Source organism: Acipenser ruthenus, chromosome 3 (genome assembly GCF_902713425.1).
Source record: "Acipenser ruthenus chromosome 3, fAciRut3.2 maternal haplotype, whole genome shotgun sequence".
Taxonomy (NCBI): Eukaryota; Metazoa; Chordata; class Actinopteri; order Acipenseriformes; family Acipenseridae; genus Acipenser; species Acipenser ruthenus.
Window position 1 is genome coordinate 84,880,625 of NC_081191.1, and position 22,731 is coordinate 84,903,355.

Consider the following 22,731-nt stretch of genomic DNA (forward strand, 5'->3'; position numbering starts at 1 on the left):
CAGTGTAAATTGCCCTTTGCTATCAAGAGAGCACCTACACAAGTGGTAATTGCTGCTAAACACAACTTTTATTTGGGCCTATTCTTTTTTTCTTGACTTTTTTCCACAAACATGCAAGCATTGAGACACAAAAAAGCACATTGTTTATTTTATAAATAACAATATTGTTTCATTGTGTGCAACATATAATACAACTAAGGTAATGGAAATAAATATGACATCCTTTTTATATACTGTACCAATACTTTCTGGATATAGCACACATACAGCACTAACAATGATAAACAAAATAACATCATAATGTTTAATATTTCACAAAAAAGTTATATTTGTTCCCTTTAATTGGCCACATCTGATCACCTGAGCTGTGTGCATGTTTATCTAATAATACAAAGGGCCTCATTTACGAAAGGGCACTAAATTTGGAGTTAGCGTGCACGTAGTGAGTCTAAGGACAGAATTTAACCCTGCCAATCCCCAGCAGATTGCTTCCAGGCAGAGATCCGCTGTGCCACACATACGTCACTATGACACGCTGCACAAAGCAATGTATTTTTTGTTTACTGGAAATGAAAGACGCTATGGAGTCAATGAAAGGTTTTTCTGAAAAGTGCTGTGGATGCCATGAACAATACAACCACAGGAAATTAATTTTCTTTAACTTCAAGAAGCCATGTTCTAGAGTGGACTAAAAATGAAAGAAAGAAATGCAGAAGTGCCAATTTTCTTACACTGGATTCTGCATCAACAGGCATTATGTTTAAATGCGGCAAAATTAGAACACGTAATGAGCATTGTTATCAAGTGTGCCAGAAAAGAAGTGCCTAGTGCCCGGACAGAAGTCATGAAAAGGTACATTTCATAGTGATACTGTTTACTATTTCGCATTTTCACAGCTTGTCAGTATCTTTTTTTTCAATGCTGTTAAAAATGTTATTTTGGAATATAAGTTACATTTTGAGACTTAGCATTATATACATCTTTTTTATAGACATCTTTATTTTTATTTTTACTGTTTGAGATTTCCATTGTAATAAAATACTCTTCTATTACCTCCATTATATTACATTTGTGATATTGAGTTTTTTTGTCAGTTATATCTACCTATTTCTGTACTATAAAATACATTAAGTAATATGTTGATTAATTGATTGAAACCATGGCTGCATACTTATTGACTAGGAATTGTACAGTGGGGTAATGTGTTTTGAGTAGTATATTTGAGTATATTAGCCTACGTACAATGTATATTGACATTTTCATGTACATTACAATGTGTGTGTGTGTGTTTGTGTGTGTGTATATATATATATATATATATATATATATATATATATATATATATATATATATATATTCTGTTGAATTGATTCACTAAACTGAATGTATCAAACAAATCGAGTCAGTAAAAAGAATCGAACTGCACATCAGTAGTTTTCAGGCCAGAAAAATAGGTTTAAATAGCGCGCCTGTCAGTGGTTAAAGCCTGGTGTCCAAACAAATTAATTATCGCTTGTTTTAATGTGAACAATGCAATTATCGCCCTTTAGTAAATACAGTGTGAATGAAGCTCATCTCATTATTCAGAGCGGGGTGCCTCAAATACATTATCATGCATTACCATACAAATCACATATTCATTCTGATTACCACAGAATGGTAAAATAAAATTTGCGTGCCCCATAATATGCCCACTATTTTGCGCGATAATGAATAAAATTGTAATAGTAAATACGGAAACTACGTTAACGTGCACAGTAATTGCAATTTCCGTGCACCATAAAGTTTTGCGCCCTTTCATAAATGAGGCCCAAACAGTCAAACTATTGACCAGTTCCCTTCAGAATACATGTTCATTTTACTTTCCCACATTTTGCTTTCTGGTAATGTCATTTTTTTTTTTTAAATGTCACAAGTTTCACAAGTTTCTTTGTCTAAACAAGATGCGTAGTACTTTCATTAGATGTTCATACTGCTTCTTCACGGGGAAACCACAGATCTTAGTGAAAGCTAATGCATAAGATAATTACAGTCCAACCACCTGTTAGAACCTGCCAAAACCAACAAACAGGGCACACAAAGCTCTAAAAAAATCCATGAAGTGATCGTAGGGATAAAAAACCAGTAGCAAAAAGAGCAAAGTTAAACATCTACATGTGTGATGACCATTAAAATACAACACCCTGGTTTTCTCATCTTTATTCAGGCAGTTATTTACACATATAAACTGATCACCGAATTGCCCTCTACTGTTACGCTTCAAAAAAGACTGTATTCCACAGATTTCATCTTTGTTATCTAACACCATTTGCCTTAGAATTTGCAATAGATCAATAACAGCTATTGGGACTTTTTAGTGATACTATGTGGTTTGTTATAACTCATGAATGGAACAATTAGCACACACATTAGTTAACTGAAAGGAGAATAATAATTATTATTATTATTTATTATTATTATTTATTTCTTAGCAGACGCCCTTACCCAGGGCGACTTACAATCGTAAGAACTGACTGCATTCTTTACCAGAATATATATATATATATATATATATATATATATATATATATATATATATATATATATATATATATATATATATATTAAATACAACTGCATTCTTTACCAGAATATATATATATATATATATATATATATATATATATATATATATATATATATATATATATATATATATATCATTTAAATACAATTGCATTCATTGAATAAATACCAAAATAATGTAAAGGTACATAAACAAGCACTACAGCATTGCCATGCCAATATTTTTATACAAGAGTGTCATGTTCATGTGAAAACAAAGTATGTTATTCCTGAGATGTCCATTTAGGATTGGCAGTATAATCCGGGATATTCCAAAACCAACACAATAAAAGAATGATACTGCAAATAGAAGAGTGATCTGCAATATTTGACTGTGTTTCTTACAGGGAATGTTTAACTATACTATGTAGATAACTCTAGTCCTCATTCAGTATATTTGGTGTGTAAGCTACATTCAGAAGTCCCAAACTGCGCAATACTCAATTTGAATCAATCTATGAACTATTTTGTGTTATATTTGCTTAATACAATAAAACCTGAAATATTAAAAAAATAAATAATTTATTTTCCCATTCATTCAAGAATGTCTGTGTTAAGATTAACATGTGTCTTTTGCCTTCTGTGCACTGGTATAGAGAAAATAAAATTGCCAAATAGATTGGGTGATCTTTAGTAGTGCTGCTGTTGGACAACACACTCTTTTGCCTCATTATAATAAAGAAAAACAAGAATGCACATTTGTTTAAGTTTAACTGATTTTTTTTTTTTTTTAAATAAGCCATGTGATTTTTTTAGGTTCAAGAGTGGAATGAAATGGATTGCTCAATAACACAGTAACAAAGTTGAATGAAACCTGCTGAATAATGTTACGTAAACATATTGAATGACTGTAAAACGAAAAACTGACAAAAATGGAAACATTTACATTAAATACTGTACTACTATTATGGCTTCTGGTAGACTTTTGCAATGTAATTTGGTAGTTTCTTTGATTACAAGATCTAAATTATGTTCATATAGTTTTTTTAAATTCTAGGTTATGCAAAACTTTTGGCCATAGCTATCACTAAACAATTTTGATGTAATGACAATATAAGTACAGATTCCCCATTTAGATTTATCTCAGTTAAATAGTCACACCTAGGGCTAGATTAAATCTAAAGATAAGGTGGATGTGTGTTCTGAATCCCAACGTTACCACTTTTTTTCTAGATTTAGAAATCTAGATTGCCCCAGAATTTGAAAAAGACGACTGGGCGAAACCCCTTTTTTCAACAGTTTTCACTGAATTTCGGGGCTAGGCCGGGTGAGTCTAGTTTCGTCCAACGCTTCAACGTCGATGCTGGGCCAATCTAGTTTTGCCTATGCCAATTATTTGGACGAGTCTAGTTTTGCATTTCTATACTCTCCACTGCCAGCTTCCAAGTGCGTGTTGGGGCACCTGCCTCACCTCCACTTCTGACATCAATGTAGCGACTGTGTGCTGGGTTTCAAACGGCGGTACAGAAAAGGCGGGACACCAGGGCTGGTTTTAATAGCGGTTAAAACCACTCTTTTTATTAGGTCTCTCTCACAAAAAATTAAAAGGCAACAAGTCTCGCTCCTCCATACACGCAGGCAAACATCAATGTTGAAGCTTTGGACAAAACTAGACTAGCCCAAATTAACGGCATGGGCGAACCAGTTGGGCTAGCCCCGAAATTCAGTGAAAACTGTTGAAAAAAGCGGTTTCGCCCAGTCGTCTTTTTCAAATTCTGGGGCAATCTAGATTTCAAAATCTAGAGAAAAAAGTGGTAACTTTGGGATTCGCCCAGAAGCCCTTGGCAAAACTAGACTTGCCAGACCACCGGGTTTCGCCCTTGACACACACATATATATATATATATAGAGAGAGAGAGAGAGAGAGAGAGAGAGAGAGAGAGAGAGAGAGAGAGAGAGAGAGAGAGAGAGAGCTAAATACATTAATGAAGGCTATATTTGCATCCTGAGCCATTCGAAAAAAAGGCATAATAGCACAGTAGTGACGTCAAAATGTGATAATTCCTCTACAGCAGGGGTTGCCAAACTTTTTTACCCAAGACCCACCTGTTCAGCTGCATTAGGCACTGCAGCCCACTATTAGCACACTTTGGGAACATGTCAAATTAAAAACATTTTATATGTTTAAACCTGTAACATTATAAATACACCTACTCTAAACTGTCCTTTATTCATTTTAATAAATATTGTGAAAGATGGAAATCACATAGAATATGAGTGAATATAACATTTTTTGAAACACTTTAATTTTACTAAATAAAATACATTTTATTAAAACCATTACATTTTGTATAATTTAAATTTTAGAAATGCAGTTATTTTTGTTGGTCATCAAACAAAAGAAGTGCATGTCTCTTATTACTCATTCATAAATACCTGAACAGGAATCACTTTTGAGTAAAACCAGACAACGTGCACAGAAACATAACTCTTAAATCCTAATTTCTGAACACTGTGTAACTAAAACGTCCAGCCGTTACCTTTCACGTTAAACTGTCATGCACAAAAAACGAATGTGCTCAATACAGAAGGAAACGAGAGCCTTGCAGAAGTTACTTTTTTCGCCACTACTCTGTACAACCAAATACAACTTGCAAAATCACATTCAATTGGCTTGCAACAACAACCCCTCCCTCAAAAAAAAAAAAAAAAACGGGGTGCAGCTGCGCCACTTAACCAAAAGAAAACTCATGAAAATAAATCCATCTGCAGCGAAATTTGAATTAGTCAAACAACTTTTTTTTTATTATTATTTTCCAACAAAACATAATCTAGCGAACCCCTGCTGTAGAGGAAAATACACTTGAACTTTGACCCATTAAACTCCTCTAGACCACTTTCAATTCAAACACAAAATGTCTTGTTTTCAATCACTCGACAACACCCACAGCAGAGAAATGTTCATTAATGATCAACAAAATGAGAATACGTTAAAAAAAAATAACAATAATAATTTGATGTAAAGCTGGTACATTCGTATCTCAGAGACACTGGAGAGGAACAGAAAATTAAAGAGATTCCTGTCAATGACTTTCAAAATTTCAATCACTAGACAACACCCACAATTTTTGTTTTTTAGATACTTAACAAATCTGTCTCTGTGAGGATTTACAATCATCCTTCATCAACGGGAGCACCAACCAAGCGAAAGACACAAATCTTCGATTAATAATACAAAAAAAGCACACCCCATTGAAACACATTTTCCTTAAAAATACTTCTTTTTTTTTTTTTTTTTTGCAGTTCATTATCTAATTCACTGTTTCTGAATTATCAAAAAGAAAATTATATTTAAGATTCTTTAATACTGACTTAATGTACATTATTATTATACTAATATCCATGTATTATAAAAAATAATAGACTTCAGTGAGTTAAAGAAAAATAATTCCATCTCGGGTTTCTGTTTATAAAGCACTCGACCTAACGGTCTCATAGTTTATGACGTCACATAAACCCGAGATGGAATTATTTTCCTTTAACTCCCTGAAGCCTATCTATTATTCATTCTCTCTCTCTCTCTCTCTCTCTCTCTCTCTCTCTCTCTCTCTCTCTCTCTCTCTCTCTCTCTCTCTCTCTATATATATATATAGGTACTGTGAAATCAAATACTGTGCCAAAAAAAAGCACTAGAAATGACAAACTATTTGAACACTCTATTACAATACATACAGTAGGAATGGTGTCCAGGTATACCCTGTAATTTAGGGATTTTAATTGTACTTTCTCCATTATATAAACAAATTCCAGTGCATCTTACTGTGTACAGATATCACCCTGTTCAAGGAACATTTGTGCAATTCTAAACACTGTTTTAATGACTAATAGCAGTTCCTTAAAACAATCTTTTTTTCTATAATTTATAAGTTACATTGTGTAGGGTGTCACTTATTGTAAGAGACACAATTTGATCTCAGCTTCGCTTTGTGGTCTTCTCTCCCAAACTACACAATGTAGCATGTCGTAAGTAATAACATCCATCCTACAAACAATGTATTAACCTATAAAAACTTCACCATGAATCTGGGCAGAAGAAGGGGATCTCGACTCATTTCAATGTACAATCTGGGATGCCGCTTGTTCTGTTGGCAGATTAAAATCCAATTTGCAACAGGATGATCCACGTTGTCAGCTGTTGGCTTGCTCAACATTGTTTTTTGATGTTCTCACTTTTTCTACAGTTTGAGGGTTGACACTTGCCTCCATACTGTATTTACACCTTCAGTCTATTGGAAACTGGGGCTGATAATCTCAATTAAACACAATTGTATCTTGGTCTGCTGCCAATGGAAACAAACATGACAAATTAGTCCATCCTGAAATTGGTTATTAGTTCATCCTGTATTGGTTATTTACAATAAGTTATATCTCTGCTAGAAATGCATGGATTCAAAAGAGCTCTTGTGAGGACCAACCAATTTCAAGCTAGTCAAATAAAAAAGGTAATTGACACTTCCTCTAAGAATCAGTCCAGCTGTATTGTCATGTGGCTGAAGCAGATAACAAATCTGATCATCCAAACCCCACTTTAAATCTGGATACCATCTACTTGTAAATGACGATGGGCTCTATTCACAAAGCTTTAAGTCAAAAGTCATTTAAATAATATTTCAATGAATAAAATAAAGTTTGATATTTGTAAATCTGTTCTTTACTGTTGTTAATGACACCATCAATAATCCAGAACAGTTTCAGGTATATCAACCTTGGTTTTTTTTCAGAAAAACAAACTTTAAATATCTCATGAGTTCAGCTTTGTGAATATAGCCCAATATCAAGTAGTTATTACAACAGAGATCACTAAACACTCCTTCAAACTGAGAAGCCAAACAAAAATATTCAGCGCAGTAAAGTGAGACAAGAAATGGTTAAAAAATAAGAATAGCCTCCAGCACTCTGGAATTTCTGTGCTTCACCATTTAACTAAACGTTCCAGCTGAATTTTCTTTTCTTTTTTTAATGTTCTCAGATATTAACCCTATTCTGGGTTCCATATATGCTTTTTTCCCCCTCGTTTTTTACAAAATGCAGAGCAGTTCACAAACACCACAGGTTACCTCCTCTGGCTTATAATAATGATAAAAAAAGAAAGAACCAGAACACAGCGCAAAAACACTCTAAAGGCCATAGGCGGATCAGGGGATCAAACAGCTGTCGTCTGCTTTATGCTGTGGAAGCTGATCCGCGTTGGTGAAGTGGGGATGGACATTGCTCTGGCCACTCTCACTCGAAGGGCATGGTTGTCTTGCCATCGGTGCCACCTTTTTCTTGCAGCTGAACGAACCTGTGTTTATTTCAGAAGAGGATACAGTAATGAAATCAGAAACATTGCTGTTTTTCAGATGAAACAATGCATGCAAATTCATACAAATGTATACAGGAATTTTGAGTGGCAAATAATTTTAACTCCTCCATCAGGTAAGGAGAATTAAAGCCCAGGGGGCAGCCTCCAGTCCCACCAATCAAATTGCTTCTTTTTGTCTTCTCAGGCTCACTGGGTGTCTGATCAGTAGATGTCACTGTAGTGTGTTGGGGTAATCAGCAAAAAAAAAAACTGTTTTCATAATTTTATATTTGTGTGTTGCCTTTATGAGAAAAAAAAAAACATGTAATACAAACAAGGAGTACATTACCTTACATTGCAATACTTTAAGATTTGAATTACTCTGACATTAAATGCAGTCAGGAAATCAGTTTTGCTAATTTATTTTCTCAATTCACAGGTTTCACATATTTTTCACAATGTAGAAGGTAGAATAAGTGTGTAATTATATATAGGACTTGAATTTTTAAGTGCTTGTGTTTTAATACTATAATAAATCACTTATCTTTTAAAGGGAGGTACTGTATTAGTTTTGAGCCAACTCAAGCACCAGAAAAAAATTGGGCTACACGTTTTAGCGGCTTTGACACTGAATTTGATAACTTTTCATTTACTTTTTATCAGCTGCACTAAAGAACGCCAGACTGAGTGGGCTGACACAAACAATGGTAATGTTTACAATACAAACAGAGGTAGAACACAAAGATAGTAGTGCTATTATTCCTGAAATAAACCCACTAGACCCTGTCCTTTTTATTTTGACATGGGTTTATAACAAACTTCTAAGTGTTGCCCCAGTGGTAAAGAGGGGCTATATACTACATACTGTTAATACATGTTTTGTTTTATGGTTATCCCTCCTCACTCAGCAATTAATATTAATATTAATAACTTCACTGTAACATGAACTTCACGTGAAAACAAAATGTGTTTTCATAAATATGTACAATTCTTAACTCCAAACCATTAAAATGTTCGAAGAAAGTCTATAACTACTATAATTATTATAAGTGAAGTGCTTTTGTATTAAAACACTTTCCATCAGAGGGATTCGACGCTACGACCTTAGAAACTGCAAGCAAAGATCTCCACGAAGAGTCTGCTTATTGCTGCGATTTCAGTGTTTATATTAGCAATAGTCTGAAGGTGTGTATACCTCAAGTATATAATGTATTTGCAATTGTTATTTGTAAAGAAATGCATAAACAGATTACATTATTTTGAGATTACTCAGGGAGGCTTTTGCGAAATTCCCTAGAATGTACTTTTGACAATCGTGGGGAAGCACTGATGTTGCTCTGTGCCTTTTCCCTGGCTGGTAATTTTTTGTTTGTTTTTGTTTTATTGGCCCTTAACATTACATTTGCAATGGGATTACAAGAGATATGCAAGTGTATGTCTGTGAGATGATTAGTGTTCAAAGTGTCCCTGGAATTTGGTGCAATTTGACCCATAGAACGATGTTAATCATACCAAATTGGCAGAGGACTAACCCCTCGTGCATCTCCAAAATCTAGAAAAGTACAGCACAAAGACTGTATGGTGAAATTAAAAAACTAGAAAAGGAATGTTCCTCTGGGTACCAAAAGTAATTGTAAACATAGCCAATATTAGTTGTGTGAAGATGGGATGTTACAACTGCTTTATCAGCACAATTATTCTAAAAGGACCTAGATGTCATATTTAATAGAAGATCAGAAAGACTTAAAAGATTAAATCACTGGTCCTTCAAATTTGTTATTATAAAACATGTTGACAAGAGCCTCCTAAGTGCTTATTGGAGAATTGTCTTTTAAAAGGTGGGCCATTATATATGATTGACATCCAATTTGTGTTCATACAACATTGCTTACCTCCATCCATGTAGTCAGGCGCTGTTTAATGCAGCTAATAAAATGTATAGTTATCGCATTAAGTGGCAAAGCCTGTGAAACTTGTTGCACAATTAACAAGTTTCATGATTTTTCAAAGAAGAACCGAGTTGTCTCAAAACAAAAGTTCCTCTGGTCACTGATATATTATGGTATTTGCACTCCTAAAAAATAAACACCGAAAAACTGAAGCCATCATTTTTAAGATAACTTACAGTAAGGGTTAGCAACATTTTTAGCAACTTTGTTATTTATGTATTTGGCAATATATTGTTTGTTACATCTGCAGGGGATCCATAAAATGATTCTGAAGTAGAAGTGAATATTTAGCATATTTGCAACTTTTTTTTTTTTTTTTTTTTTTAATTGTAGCCAGTGCCACGGTACAGGACCAAAAAAGTACAATTAAAAGAAAAAAAACTAAATACATACTGATCCACTATTTCTCTGTAATTGCATGAGTTATTATTTTTCCCGTCAGCATGACTTAAATAAATGGTTAACGTATCTGATGAAGGCACATGTCAAATGTTTGTCTACTTCATTTTTTTCAGAAAAAAAGTTTTATCTTAAATTTTTGAATGAGTGTTATAGATCAATTGTTAACCTTGCATTGGAGATACAAAGCTGCAGTGTCCCCAAGGTTCAATAGTCATATTTCAATTATTTGAAAACTGTATATCAGGAACAATACAAATAAATGGTCCTTAAATGGTTCAAGAAGACTTGGATGGATTTAATAAGATCATGTGCACATAAAATGTATGTACAGAATGGGTGCTTAACTTTTTTGCCCTCTCATCACTTTGTATAAAGGTCACTCTGTCATTTTCATGGAGGCGCACTAAGTGACTTATCTAAATGGTAATAAGGGTAACCAATGCATTACAAATCTTCCATCGCAAAGGAAAACACAAGGGGATTGTTGGTTGTATCCATAGCTGGCATGGATGGAGTGTTACTTTCTTTCAGAATTTAAACTAAATGTGATCTAACATATTTCCCACCTCTCTTTGCCCCTGTTCAATGTCATCCATTTCTTGTGTGAAACATTTAAGACATCCCTTTGTCACCACATTTGTCAGACCTACATACAGTAGCGGAGCTCTGTCTCCTTGTTGGGTTTGTCATCAGGTGAATATGTCATGTAGACCCAAGGTACCGTCTGGTATCTTGTCTATGCTGATGTATTCTGCCTTTATCTGCCTTCCCTTTCTCACTAAATCAGCTGCCGTATATGTCTGAATGCTCATGAGATCATCAAACAATTTGCCCTGTGGCACACTAGTTTGATCGGCAACGGCCCTGTTGGGAGCTCATGCCGTGTCTTTGCGGAAATTAGCGGTTTGTGGCAATTGCTATTTCTTGCGAAATTTGAAAAGCAGAGTACATTTGTAACATGCCGAGGTACCAAACAATAGCTTTGTCTATACCAGAGTACACACTGATATATCAAAATGTACCTAGGTCGACAAATACACAAACTGCTTTATTTCTGCAGAAGTGTAAAACACTCTTCTCTCTCTCTCTCTCTCTCTCTCTCTCTCTCTCTCTATATATATATATATATATATATATATAGTTGCGAGATGGATGGTGCCCTTGTTGCAATGCTGTCTAGTGGCTATACCAGGGGATGGCCCGGCAGCCAGAAGACCACCGATATGTAAATAGTTGCTGCAAAGGACTTTGGGACTGTTGGGGAATAACCGTTGTTTGGTTGCGTTCTGTAAATAGTTGTAAATGCATAATTCACTTAATTGCATGAAGCTGCGCGGTCCCAAAGTCCACTGTACACTGCATTTTGATTTGGATAATTGCATAATGCAAACAACGTTCGAGTGTTTAAAAAAAAAAAAAAAAAAGAACATTTGAGTGTTTCAGAAATAGTAGTGATGTAGACCACATAGCAACGGCACGACAGCGGGAAAAGCCAGCAAGAAAGACACCGAAAATGGCAACGCAAATCTGTAAAACTCGAACCTCAGCACACTATGAGTCTTCATGGAGGCAAATGGTTGTCAGTCTTAGGACAGTTTTTTACAGCTGTTTATCAGCAAATCGGCCGAATATTGTACATAGTTCCATGAAATATTTTTTTGTACGTTGTAGTCACAAGATCTATAGTAAGGCACTGTACACACCTGTTTATTTTAACTTTTATTTTTTAATGTACTGTATTACAATAACTTAGTTTATGCCAGCTGTTATATACATTATTTTACATTGTTTTATTTTTCAGAGAATAATGTTGTTTGTTTTGAGTGCATAATATATTTCAAGTTGGTTTATTTTTCTAAACAGTAATTTGGGTTACTTGCAATAAGTTATTTGTAGGCTTGCTACTATTCGATTTTTATTTTTTTGCCAAATCGACAATTAATATCGACGTTTATTTTAGAAAGAATTTACGTTTTTTTTTTTTTTTTCAATTCAAGCAGAGAATGGGTGAAATCGACCTTTATGCTTTAAAAAATCACAGACTTTTTATGCCATTGAAAAACGTCTCATTTAGTGAAACCCGTTTATCATATTCAACATGCATCAAAACCATGGTTACCAACATTCTAAATTGAAATAACATTTGGTTACAGCGCATATATACTTTGTAAAGATAAAGATCCTACAGAAATTTAAACATGTTCTCAAATAAACCGTAGAAAATGCAGCATACACAGATTTTTATAGCATAAATTCACAAGTAAAAATATGCACAGAACAAAACATTAGATAGTTGAACAGAACTAACTTGCACTTATTATTCAGTCTGAGTCTGAGTCTGACGGGCCTGCTTCGTCCTTCGAGACTTCAGCCATTGGTCAGGGTAATGTGCACAATATTCATTAAGTGTTTTCGTCTTGCACACCATTTTCAAATCAAACTAGTAACTGTCACCGTATACCTCTGGCAAAAGATTACCTACACCTTAACCCGCTAATTTCAAAGTAGGCGCTTTGAACGACTAGAGATGATTTCTAAATGATTATTTTAGGTAAGAAAATAAAAAAATAGCTAGTGGTTTTACCAACGTTTATCCTATATACATTTATTTCAGTTGGACTCATATTTTTGGGGAATTCGACGTTTAACGAGCTTTACCGATTAATATCGAAAAGTAGCAAGCCTAGTTATTTGTAATAAAATATATAAAAATAACTTACAATAAAACTTACTTTATGCTGGCTGTTACATACATTATTTTACATTTCATATTGTGCGTTGCCAGAGAATAGTGTTTGCATTGGAGTGCATAACGTATTTCAAGTAAGTTTATTTTTCTGAACGTGTATTTTAGGTTACTTGTAATAAAATATAAGGGAAAAATAAAGTTATGAATCTGATCAAAACAAGTCATATATACATGTACACATACATATAGACCTAATGTCATTGTATCCCATTGTATTCCCTCACTATGGTTATGTGCTTACTCTGGTTATGTGCATGGCCTCACACCGGGCCCGAGCCCATGCAATTATGAGGAGTCGACTGTGTAAATATATATATATATATATATATATATAACAATTGTCTAAATTATTTGAAAACCTTCAACAAGGAGTCTTCTCAGTACTGAAGGTCTTCTAGAAATGTTTGATACATGAAATCTCCAAACATAACATTAAGGAAAAAAAAGACATTAAATATACAGTATATGAGATTAATTGTAAACTACATTAAAGTTAATGTTTTCAATGTAATATATCTTTAAAATCACAGAGGTATTCGTTATTTACAAAATGGAGTATATTGCCCTTACTGATGTAAAGGATTTCTAACACCAGAGTTGTTGAGATTTCAGCCAGAGGATTTACATATCACAAAATTAAAATTGCTTTATATTAAAGACTGAAAATACCATACTTTATCATTTACATTTATTATATACATTAACATACTTTATCACTTCTAGAGACACTGAAAATTAGGTTTGGTCTCTGAGTGTTTCTATTATAATATAGCTCTCTAAACAGTAAACCTGAATTGAATGAAAGTATATTTGGCACATAGTTATCTAGCCCAAATATTGCATAAAATCCACATCCCTTTATTACTCAGTCAAACCTCTGTATAATAGTTGTCTTTATGTTAAGTCTAAAGATTAGACCTAGAAAACTTTGATTTCTGAATGCGTAGCTTATTTATCTTGGATACACCTACTTGTGTAATATACTTTACTAAGCTTTAGTATTCCTTTACCTTGGTATACAACAGTAAACTTGATAAGATATTCTCAAACAAGCATGGCACAATATGTTCCTTTGAAATGCAATAAATAACATATGAAACTAAAATTAACAAATATGTCTGCACATCTTTATATCAAGGACCATCATCCAATACAATTTGAAATAAATTCATCCAGCCTTTTTTGTGTAAATGTTGTTGAGAAAAAAACAAAATCCATATTGGGTAATTTCATGCAAGAATAAACTCAACTCACCTCCCCATTGAGAAAGCAGTAAAATACTGACACAAAGAAACCCTGGAAAACATGATGATTAACAATTAATCAATTGATTAAACAAAGATTACAAGGAGGTATATTCAATCTATAAGCATGTGCAGTTGAAAAGCGTTCTTGTTTCTCTTACGCAGTGTCAGATGTATAACACAGGCATATTTAAGTAATTAGGTCCACTTTTATTGAAACAAAAGAAGGAGCTTAAACGTTAGGTTACTTACCGTAACCCTGGTTCCCTGAAAGAGAAGATGACCACCAACCAATACTTTTGGGATATGCCTGCCTTAGGTAGGTATTTGCTGAGCATTTTATGTCAGAGCTGCCGACAGGCCCCTCAGTGAAGTGACATCCTCGTTCCCGCCTGCTGAGGGAATAAGTAGTCGCTCACTTCCTCTTTTGCATCGAACCCGCAAATGCGAGTGATGCGACCTCCCAAAGTTTGGTGGTCGTCTTCTCTTTCAGGGAACCAGGGTTACGGTAAGTAACCTAACGTTCCCTTTCAATTCGAAGATGACCACCAACCAATACTTTTGGGAAAAGTATACCAAAGCTGTCGTGAGGGAGCGTGAGCGGCCCTGGAACTGCCTTCTGGAGCACTGCTGCGTGGGTGCACCACGCCCTGCATTCCCTTTTCCTTGGGGGAGGGTCTAGTCTTCTGCTGCCTGCAGGTGGTGCCTCAGGTCACCCAGCAAAGCCGTGGGGATCAGGACCGTCCAGGTTATCGTGCGTGACTGGGGAGATTGCCAGTGGCTCAACCTGCCCCGTAGTGTGGGAGTAGGGAGTAGTGTGGCCACTTGCCAAGACGCCTTGTGTTCTCGGTGGGAGCGCTGCAGGATCTCCTCTACTACTGGCCCAAAGGTATGCCCCGGGGATATCACCGCATCCAACAGCGCCATCTTATCCGCATCGGGGACCCTCGCCTGTGACAGCCATAGCTGTCTGCGAGCCACCATCAGACTTGCCAGGCTCCGGCCTAAGGCTTGCCCTTGAAGGCCGGAGATCTGGAGCAGCGTGCCTGAAAGGAGACGTAACTTGGAAACTTCAGGTGCGTCTCCCAGACCCTGCATTGCAGGTTCGGGTACGCTGGGTCCTTGGGTAAGCCCCCCACTGGCGGAGCCTTGACCACGGCTGCAATGGTAGAGTCCACTGGGGGAAAAACTACCAGGCCCAGCTTGTCCGCGCCTTCCAAGGAAGTGAGCGGGGCTGCTTGCGTCAGCACACTGGGCGCTGAGGCCAGATGATCCCAGGAGGAGCGTACCTCCTCTGTGAAATCCCAGAACGCTGGGAAGGGCTGAGGGCGGGGAGCTGCAGCCTGCGTCCTGAACACAGACCAGCCGCTGTTGACCAAAGGACCTGCAAGAAGGTCGAAAACAGGGTTCACTGGCTTCCAAGGCAACCTCGGAGTTGGGCTCTGCCTCGGTAGAGAGCGCAGGCTCCTCTCCTTCCTCCATCTCGGTAGGGAAGGAGTCCTTGTTTCAGCCATCTGTGCCTTAAGGTCCATTATATCCCTCGCCTGCCTTGAGCGCTTGACCCACTTCACCGTCTGTGCAGATGGGGAGCGGCTGTGAGAGGGTGGTAGCTGAGCCTGTGCATTGGAAGAAGGAGGGAATTGGGGCAACTAGGGCCCCTGGCAGCTCGGTCACAAGGGACAGACATTCCATCCCACTGCCCTGTCAAGCCTTTTGCGAAGCACCCAGAGCTGAAAAGTCGCAAAACACCTCATCCCCTAGGGCTGAAGTGGTGTGCTGGACCCCCAAGCACTGCGCACACAAAGTATGCCCATCCTCCTGTGGCATGTTCACCCTGCAGGACGTACATGCATGGAACCAGGACATGCTGGCAACATTTAAGCACCACGTGCACCGAGGGTGCCACATGTACCAAGCACTGATAACCGTGCACCGAGGCACTGAGTACCGTGCACACTGAGTGCAGGTATCTTGTGCACTGAGTATCGTTTTTTCACCGAGGTGGGCGGGCCGAGGCAGCCAACGAGGTCTACTCGACAGCGGGGCAGGCTAGAACACAGCCCCAGTGGAGGAACACACAGCTGACTGGCTGTTGTTGTTATTCATTTTGCCCAAGCTGCGTGAACGAAAGCCGGCAGAGTTGCTCAACGGTGGGAGTGGCAAGCCGAGCCACACCGGAGGAACGGTGTTCTCCCTGAAGGTGTAGCTTGAAAGAAAACACACCTATACTGCACAGGCAGTCACACTCATATGACAGACAGCAATAGAAAAGATGGCCTGCGACACAAACAAAGCAGACCGTGAAGATGACTCAAATAGAGCCACTGATTCCACAAGAGCGGCAAGCCAGCTCTCAGCACGAATGCAAGGGAACTGCAGTCGAGTGAGAGGAGCTCTTTCAGAAACACACCCGGATTAGTGACACAGAAGGGTACCTTACCATAGGTGAGAGGCAAAAGAGGAAGTGAGCTCCGTGGAGCAACTACTTATTCCCTTGGCGGGTGGGACTGAGGACTCCACAGAGGGGCCTATCGACTCAGCGAATACCTACCTAAATAAAGACTACAGTTGGAATGTCCCGATATTCACAAAAGAAACTCTTAACAATGAATAATGAATTGGGTGTCTTTGACAATTGGTTGTTTTACTATCACATTTATGCCGCTTTGTCTAAGGCAGAGCACAACATTCTAATCTGCCCCAAGATTGCATAATTAAAGCAGCAAGACAGAAATACCAAAGCATGCATTCAATGTTGTGCAGTGTTAAAATGAAGAACACAATTAACTGTACTTGCAAACAATCGTACAGATAAACTAAGAGTGTTACAATTCACCAAGGTATTTGTGTAAAGGAACTGCTTCAAGGGTCTTTGTCTTGATTTGCTAGTTGCTTTCCCATATTAGCCAATAACAAAACTAAATTATACCATATCTTTTTTTTAGGTGCCCAGATCTGGCACAACTGAATTGAACAGGACAAAGTGTCCTAGTTACTCTGCTCGTTACCACTTCACCGTTGCCCACCACATCAGTGCCCCTTGGTTCTACTACAGTAGACTATATTTATGTTTTTATAAGGCCTAAAAAGTCTCGTTCATGAAAATAAATCAATAATGAATATCCTTCTTCTGAACTGCTTTGAGATCTTGGGAATTACACATTTACAACCGTGTAATTATTGTGATTAGATCATCAAACGCTTCACATCTGCTCTAAAAAAAGTACAGCTTTAATCTGGTTGCTGAGGAGCTAGGTTTGCACACCCCTACCTGCCAAACTATAATATACCATTATATATATGTGTAGTCTTCTTACCTGAAAGGACTGTAGAAAGGAATTAAAATATATGAAAACTATTTGTGAGATATCATCTTCCCCTGGATTCACAAAGAATAGCATGTAGGTAATTCCAAGCAGTGGCAAAAGGACTAAAGTGGCCTTCACTGCTTTCCTGAGGATAGAAGAGGGTTTCAAATGTTAAATTAAAAAACACCAACATGTTAGGCTTTAGCATTTCTTTTAGTGATATATGTTAGCTTTCTTATTAAAATGTTAACTTAATGTTTGTAAGTTACTTATCTCCATCTCTAATTTTGTAAAAGCAATGCTATTCTTCATTGTTTCAGTCTTGTGGTGGGCGGTTATTTGAATTATAACCTCAGTAAATGCATATCGCCAACCACTGCTGTAAATGCAAAGTTGGAGCTATGAATATCATGAAAAAAGTATATTAACATGACTTATCTAAAGTATCTACGTGTAAAAATGTAAGTATGACAAACATTCAAACTGACAGAGACACATCAATATATATCCAAGATGCTCTTATCCAAGTATGTCCTTATAAAGTTTCATCACATGAACATATACCGTATTCCTTAAAATTTAAAATGCCCTTGAATTTAAGATGCAGCCCATATGTTCCACCCTCAATTTGATACAAAGATACAACCTCGATTACACATATAAGAAAATGTCGTATGGAAGCAGTTTGCGGCCGTCTGCTGTCATATAGAGCATCAGTTATGTGCTGCTTCTCATTTCCAGACATGGTTACTCACACCTGTCGTTCTCCCTTTTTGTGAACTGGTATTGCTTGGCACGTTGAAAAATACATGGGGTTTGATCAGCATTTCCGATCTGTCTGAGCCTAATAACAAAACGCTGACATTGTAAAAGCTTCTCTTCCAATTGTTTGTTGTCTTTTCTCGGCAGCAGTGGAGTAGTGGTTAGGGCTCTGGACTCTTGACTGGAGGGTCATGGGTTCAATCCCAGGTGGGGGACACTGCTGCTGTACCCTTAAGCAAGGTACTTTACCTAGATTGCTTCAGTAAAAACCCAACTGTATAAATGGGTAATTGTATGTAAAAATAATGTGATATCTTGTAACAATTGTAAGTCGCCCTAGATAAGGGCGTCTGCTAAGAAATAAATAACAATAACAGTCAGTCACGTTGCTGTTTGCGTATTCTGGCAGTGACCTTTTTGTTTGTCTTTTCTCGTCATTCACATTGCTTGTGTGTACTCGTGCAGTCACGTCTTTTGTTGGCAATTTTAATACACGCATCACTACAATCAAATTTAAGACGCAGGCCATTTTAAAGAAGAACAATGGTTTCAAAAGTACGTCTTAAATTTGAAGAAATACTGTATGTGTAACAAGAATGCACATAGGGCTGACTGCTACCCCTCTATGTCCCGTCACCAGGGATAATAAATACCTCTTTACACTCTGTGAAGTGAAATGAATAGGATGTTAAACATGTTTTGAATGAATCATGAAAACTATTACAGTGCTATGACTTGTTTTAAATATTTGCACACTGCATCAAGACAACTGAACAGACCATTCTCATACATCTGCTTCTCTAATAAAATCACATGACAATATGTAATCGTGTAAGGTTATTCAGTAGTCTGTTATATAGGGATGTTTTAGGGTTGTCAATGGTTATTATAATGTCTGATTGTCATAGCAAAAAAGTAGTATTGAGTGGGTGCTAAAACATATGAGTTTTAAGAAAATCAGCAGTGGCATAAGTTGTGATAACAGGAGTTTCGGCAAATTAATTATATATATATATATAATGGTCGGGCGGCACTGTGGGACTGCTATGACCTTTCCCCTAGTTATCATTATGCCAGTCTACCTTGGACTCTTAGCTGGCAATGCACAAGACCTCGCCTTTAGGACTTGGGGGGGGGTCTGCCTGTGCCGTATATCTGTAGTCACTGAGTCCAGTTGCTGTCTGAATTGCTGCTGTGTGGTGCTGTCTATAGTGCTGAATTTATCCGCATTTCCTAATTAATAAAGACGGGTGTCAAACTCGTTTCGTTTGGCGGGCCTAATCCGGTACCCTGACACTGACGGGCTGAGTGACAGTTATAAAAATATAAAGACAAATCCAAAACCTCAAAGTTATTGTTTAACAAAAATGATCATACATTATTTACATTTACATAAAAAGCACATATTGATTATTTTACTCACTGCCACCTCTTAGAAGACATGTGCAAACATGCCTCCAGTGATTTCCTTCGCATGAAAAAATTGTCATGTTGCTGTGATTGCTGTCAATCGCCGACCACGTGGGTGAGACAGCAGTGCATCAGCTGGTTCAAGTTACAACACCAGTGATAACAGAAAAAAGGGTTTTAGTTCTGATTTTTGTAAGTTCTGTAGTGAGTTGTAAGTTCTAAGTGTCATCATGTCTTTATCCATAAAGAGAACGGTAGAGGACAGTAGAGAACGGTTTTTAGGCCTCATGGGGTATTACAGGAGGTTTATTGAAAACTTTGCCATGAGAACTGTCCCATTAACAGAACTCACTAGAGCTTCACAACCAAATAGAATCAAATGGATTTTTTTCTACAATGCGTTCTACAAGTACAAAGAATTACCTGATAGCATACTAAATCGCCCAAAATGTCTATAAACAAACAAAACATTTACTGTAGTGAAATATCTGCGTGGCAAACTTCAAACATGACAAATCAATCAAAATGTATTTCACTAATGGCATCTCCTAACCAATAGAGTTGAGTTTTTGGACACAGTGCAGCATTTCCGTATCTATGGTTGCAGTGTTTACTTGAGATTACCATAGACCACGGCATCGAAGTGCAATTCTTTACCGAAGAGGTTTCTAAATCGTTTTGCAAGACCCAGAATGCTTACTGATCCAAAAGAAATACAGCAGAAGACATTTTTATAGAAGATGTTGATAGAATGAATGCCAGAAGGAGAAGAATATCCTATGAATTCCGAACTTCTTCACGCTGATATGAAGATTCTGAAGTTGATGAGCCTGGGAACTTTCTGGTTTTGCTTGTTTAGTTTTCAATAGATGTTAGTTGAATTAAATATATTTTTAAAGCAATTTAAAAAAAGACACAAATGTGCATGGTTTTTTTACTTTTGTTTTGCTTTCTAGTTGGGTAAATTTAGATTTGACTTATTAGTATAGTGTAACCCTTGGTATGTCCAGGTTCTACAGACACTCAGCTTTTCAAAAAGATTTAAGGTATACTTTAAATGGATATTTACATTAACTCACATAATAAGCTAAAACGCTGCCAATCACTTCTCAAAAAGGTAATAACACGCACCTGTCAAACAATTTTGTGTAAAATCAAGACCATACATGATATTAAAAAAGTTCTTTCAGATTCTAGTTCCTGTGGATTGTGGCGGATTGAAGTAAACTTTAAGTAGATATTTGGTTTGATACATGCTCTAAAGTTCAGTCGTGTTAGTCGGCCTTCAAAATAGTAGAATTCTAACAGTCTGCAAAGGGTTATTTAGAAAACTCCTGTCCAGAGAGAAAAAATTATGCGACAGTGGAAAAGGAGTGCTTAGCAGTAAAATGGGCAATAGAATTACTCAGGTATTATCTGTGGGACAGAACATTTACTTTAATTACGGACCATGCCCAATTAAAATGGATGTACAGGCAGAAAAACAAGAACGCCAGAATAACTAGGTGGTTCTTGGCATTACAACCATATTGTTTTAATGCTGAGCACACAAAGGGAAAATAGCATACTTCTTTAGCTGACTTATTTTCCAGGTTTCCACAGAGTGTAGAAACTTTGTATAACAGACCCCACAGGATCGTGCAGAGGGGAAGGGTATGTGATAGGGTATACGTTCGAAACAGTAATATGGAGGCTATAGGACCCTGGGGTTAAGGTGCTCCATCAGGGAAAAGTGGCTGTAATTGTATGCCTGATTGCTTGATTGGGTTCAGATCCATTAATTAAGCGATCATTTAAAAGGTGCCCATTTTGGGTGAACATGGGAAGGAGAGTGAGAGGAGAACTCTGTGGAAAAAGTGTTAGAAGAGCGATCCAATAAAAACAAAGGTATTCCGGTAAACTGACCCTGTGGCGCTGTTGTTGACAAAGAATTCGGATTTAGCTTAGCTTGCCCTGTTGCTAGAGAGAGGAAAAAGTGTTCAGTTATGTCCCCAGAAAGGGATTAGGAGTTTGATTTGTTTGTAAATAAACACACGCTACAGTGTTTTCATTGAATTAATTTCTGTTTGATTATTACCAGCAACATTACTTTTTGTTTATATCACAGCTTTCAACAGAACACTGCCACTGTACTTGTCAAGGTTTGCTTACAACTGTTTAGGCAGAGCTGTCAGTGTTCCATATGTCAATCTGAAACACTGAATAAAATAAGAGTGACACACAGGATGCAATTTTGTACTTGCCTGTATTGTATTGTTTCAGAAGTGGTTGATGCTCTCAGCTTTGTCATAAGGATCCTCACAATGTTAAACAGGAAAACAAAGTTTATCTATTCAGGAATGAAAGTTACAAATTAATTAATAGTTACAGTCACATATACAGCACAATATACCATATTCATAAATAGTATGGATAAACCACCTGGAGAGCTTTAAGTTTTCAGTGATTTCTTTTTGCAGGATTATTCCTTTTCTTGCCATTGCTACAGACATACCTCACCTTAGCAGTCAAAGCAAGTCACTGTCTGGCTGCAAAGCATGTCAGTCATCTGTGGAAGCAGCTGGTTGGACAATGACAGGACAAAATTATCTAGGAAGACTACCAGAAAGTGTAAGATCGAGCTTCATGATACATCCATTGCATGGAGTGTAATAAAAAAGACTTTTCAAGCAGCTTCTATTATCTGTGAGTGTGTATATATATATATATATATATATATATACTGTATATATTGAGTTACAGGAAAATAATTCCATCTAGGGTTTCTGTGACGTCATAAATTACGAGACCGAAGGTCGAGTCCTTTATAAACTGTCACAGAAACCTGAGATGGATACCCTTGTGATGTTAATATTAAAGAAGACGAGGTTCAGCAGTACATAACCATTTCTCCAGTTTCTCTGAGATACGAATGTACCAGCTTTGCATCTTTTTTTAACGTATTCTCATGTTGTTGATCATTAATAAACATTTCTGTACTGTGGGTGTTGTCGAGTGATTGAAAACAAGACATTTTGTG

At 36.9% G+C, this 22,731-nt stretch overlaps 1 protein-coding gene across 1 annotated transcript in view; it reads right to left on the reverse strand.

The window, feature by feature from the left end:
* Positions 1 to 4,476: 4,476 nt before the first annotated feature.
* LOC117435756 (corticotropin-releasing factor receptor 2-like) overlaps positions 4,477 to 22,731 on the reverse strand; it is a 107,630-nt gene continuing 89,375 nt past the window's right edge. The window contains exons 9-12 of the mRNA XM_034059170.2: positions 21,956 to 22,041; positions 17,550 to 17,685; positions 14,243 to 14,284; positions 4,477 to 7,888 (exon numbers count right to left, since the gene is read on the reverse strand). Coding sequence (XP_033915061.1) covers positions 7,748 to 7,888; positions 14,243 to 14,284; positions 17,550 to 17,685; positions 21,956 to 22,041 — 405 coding nt within the window. The 3' untranslated portion in view covers positions 4,477 to 7,747. The remainder of the gene's footprint in view (positions 7,889 to 14,242; positions 14,285 to 17,549; positions 17,686 to 21,955; positions 22,042 to 22,731) is intronic.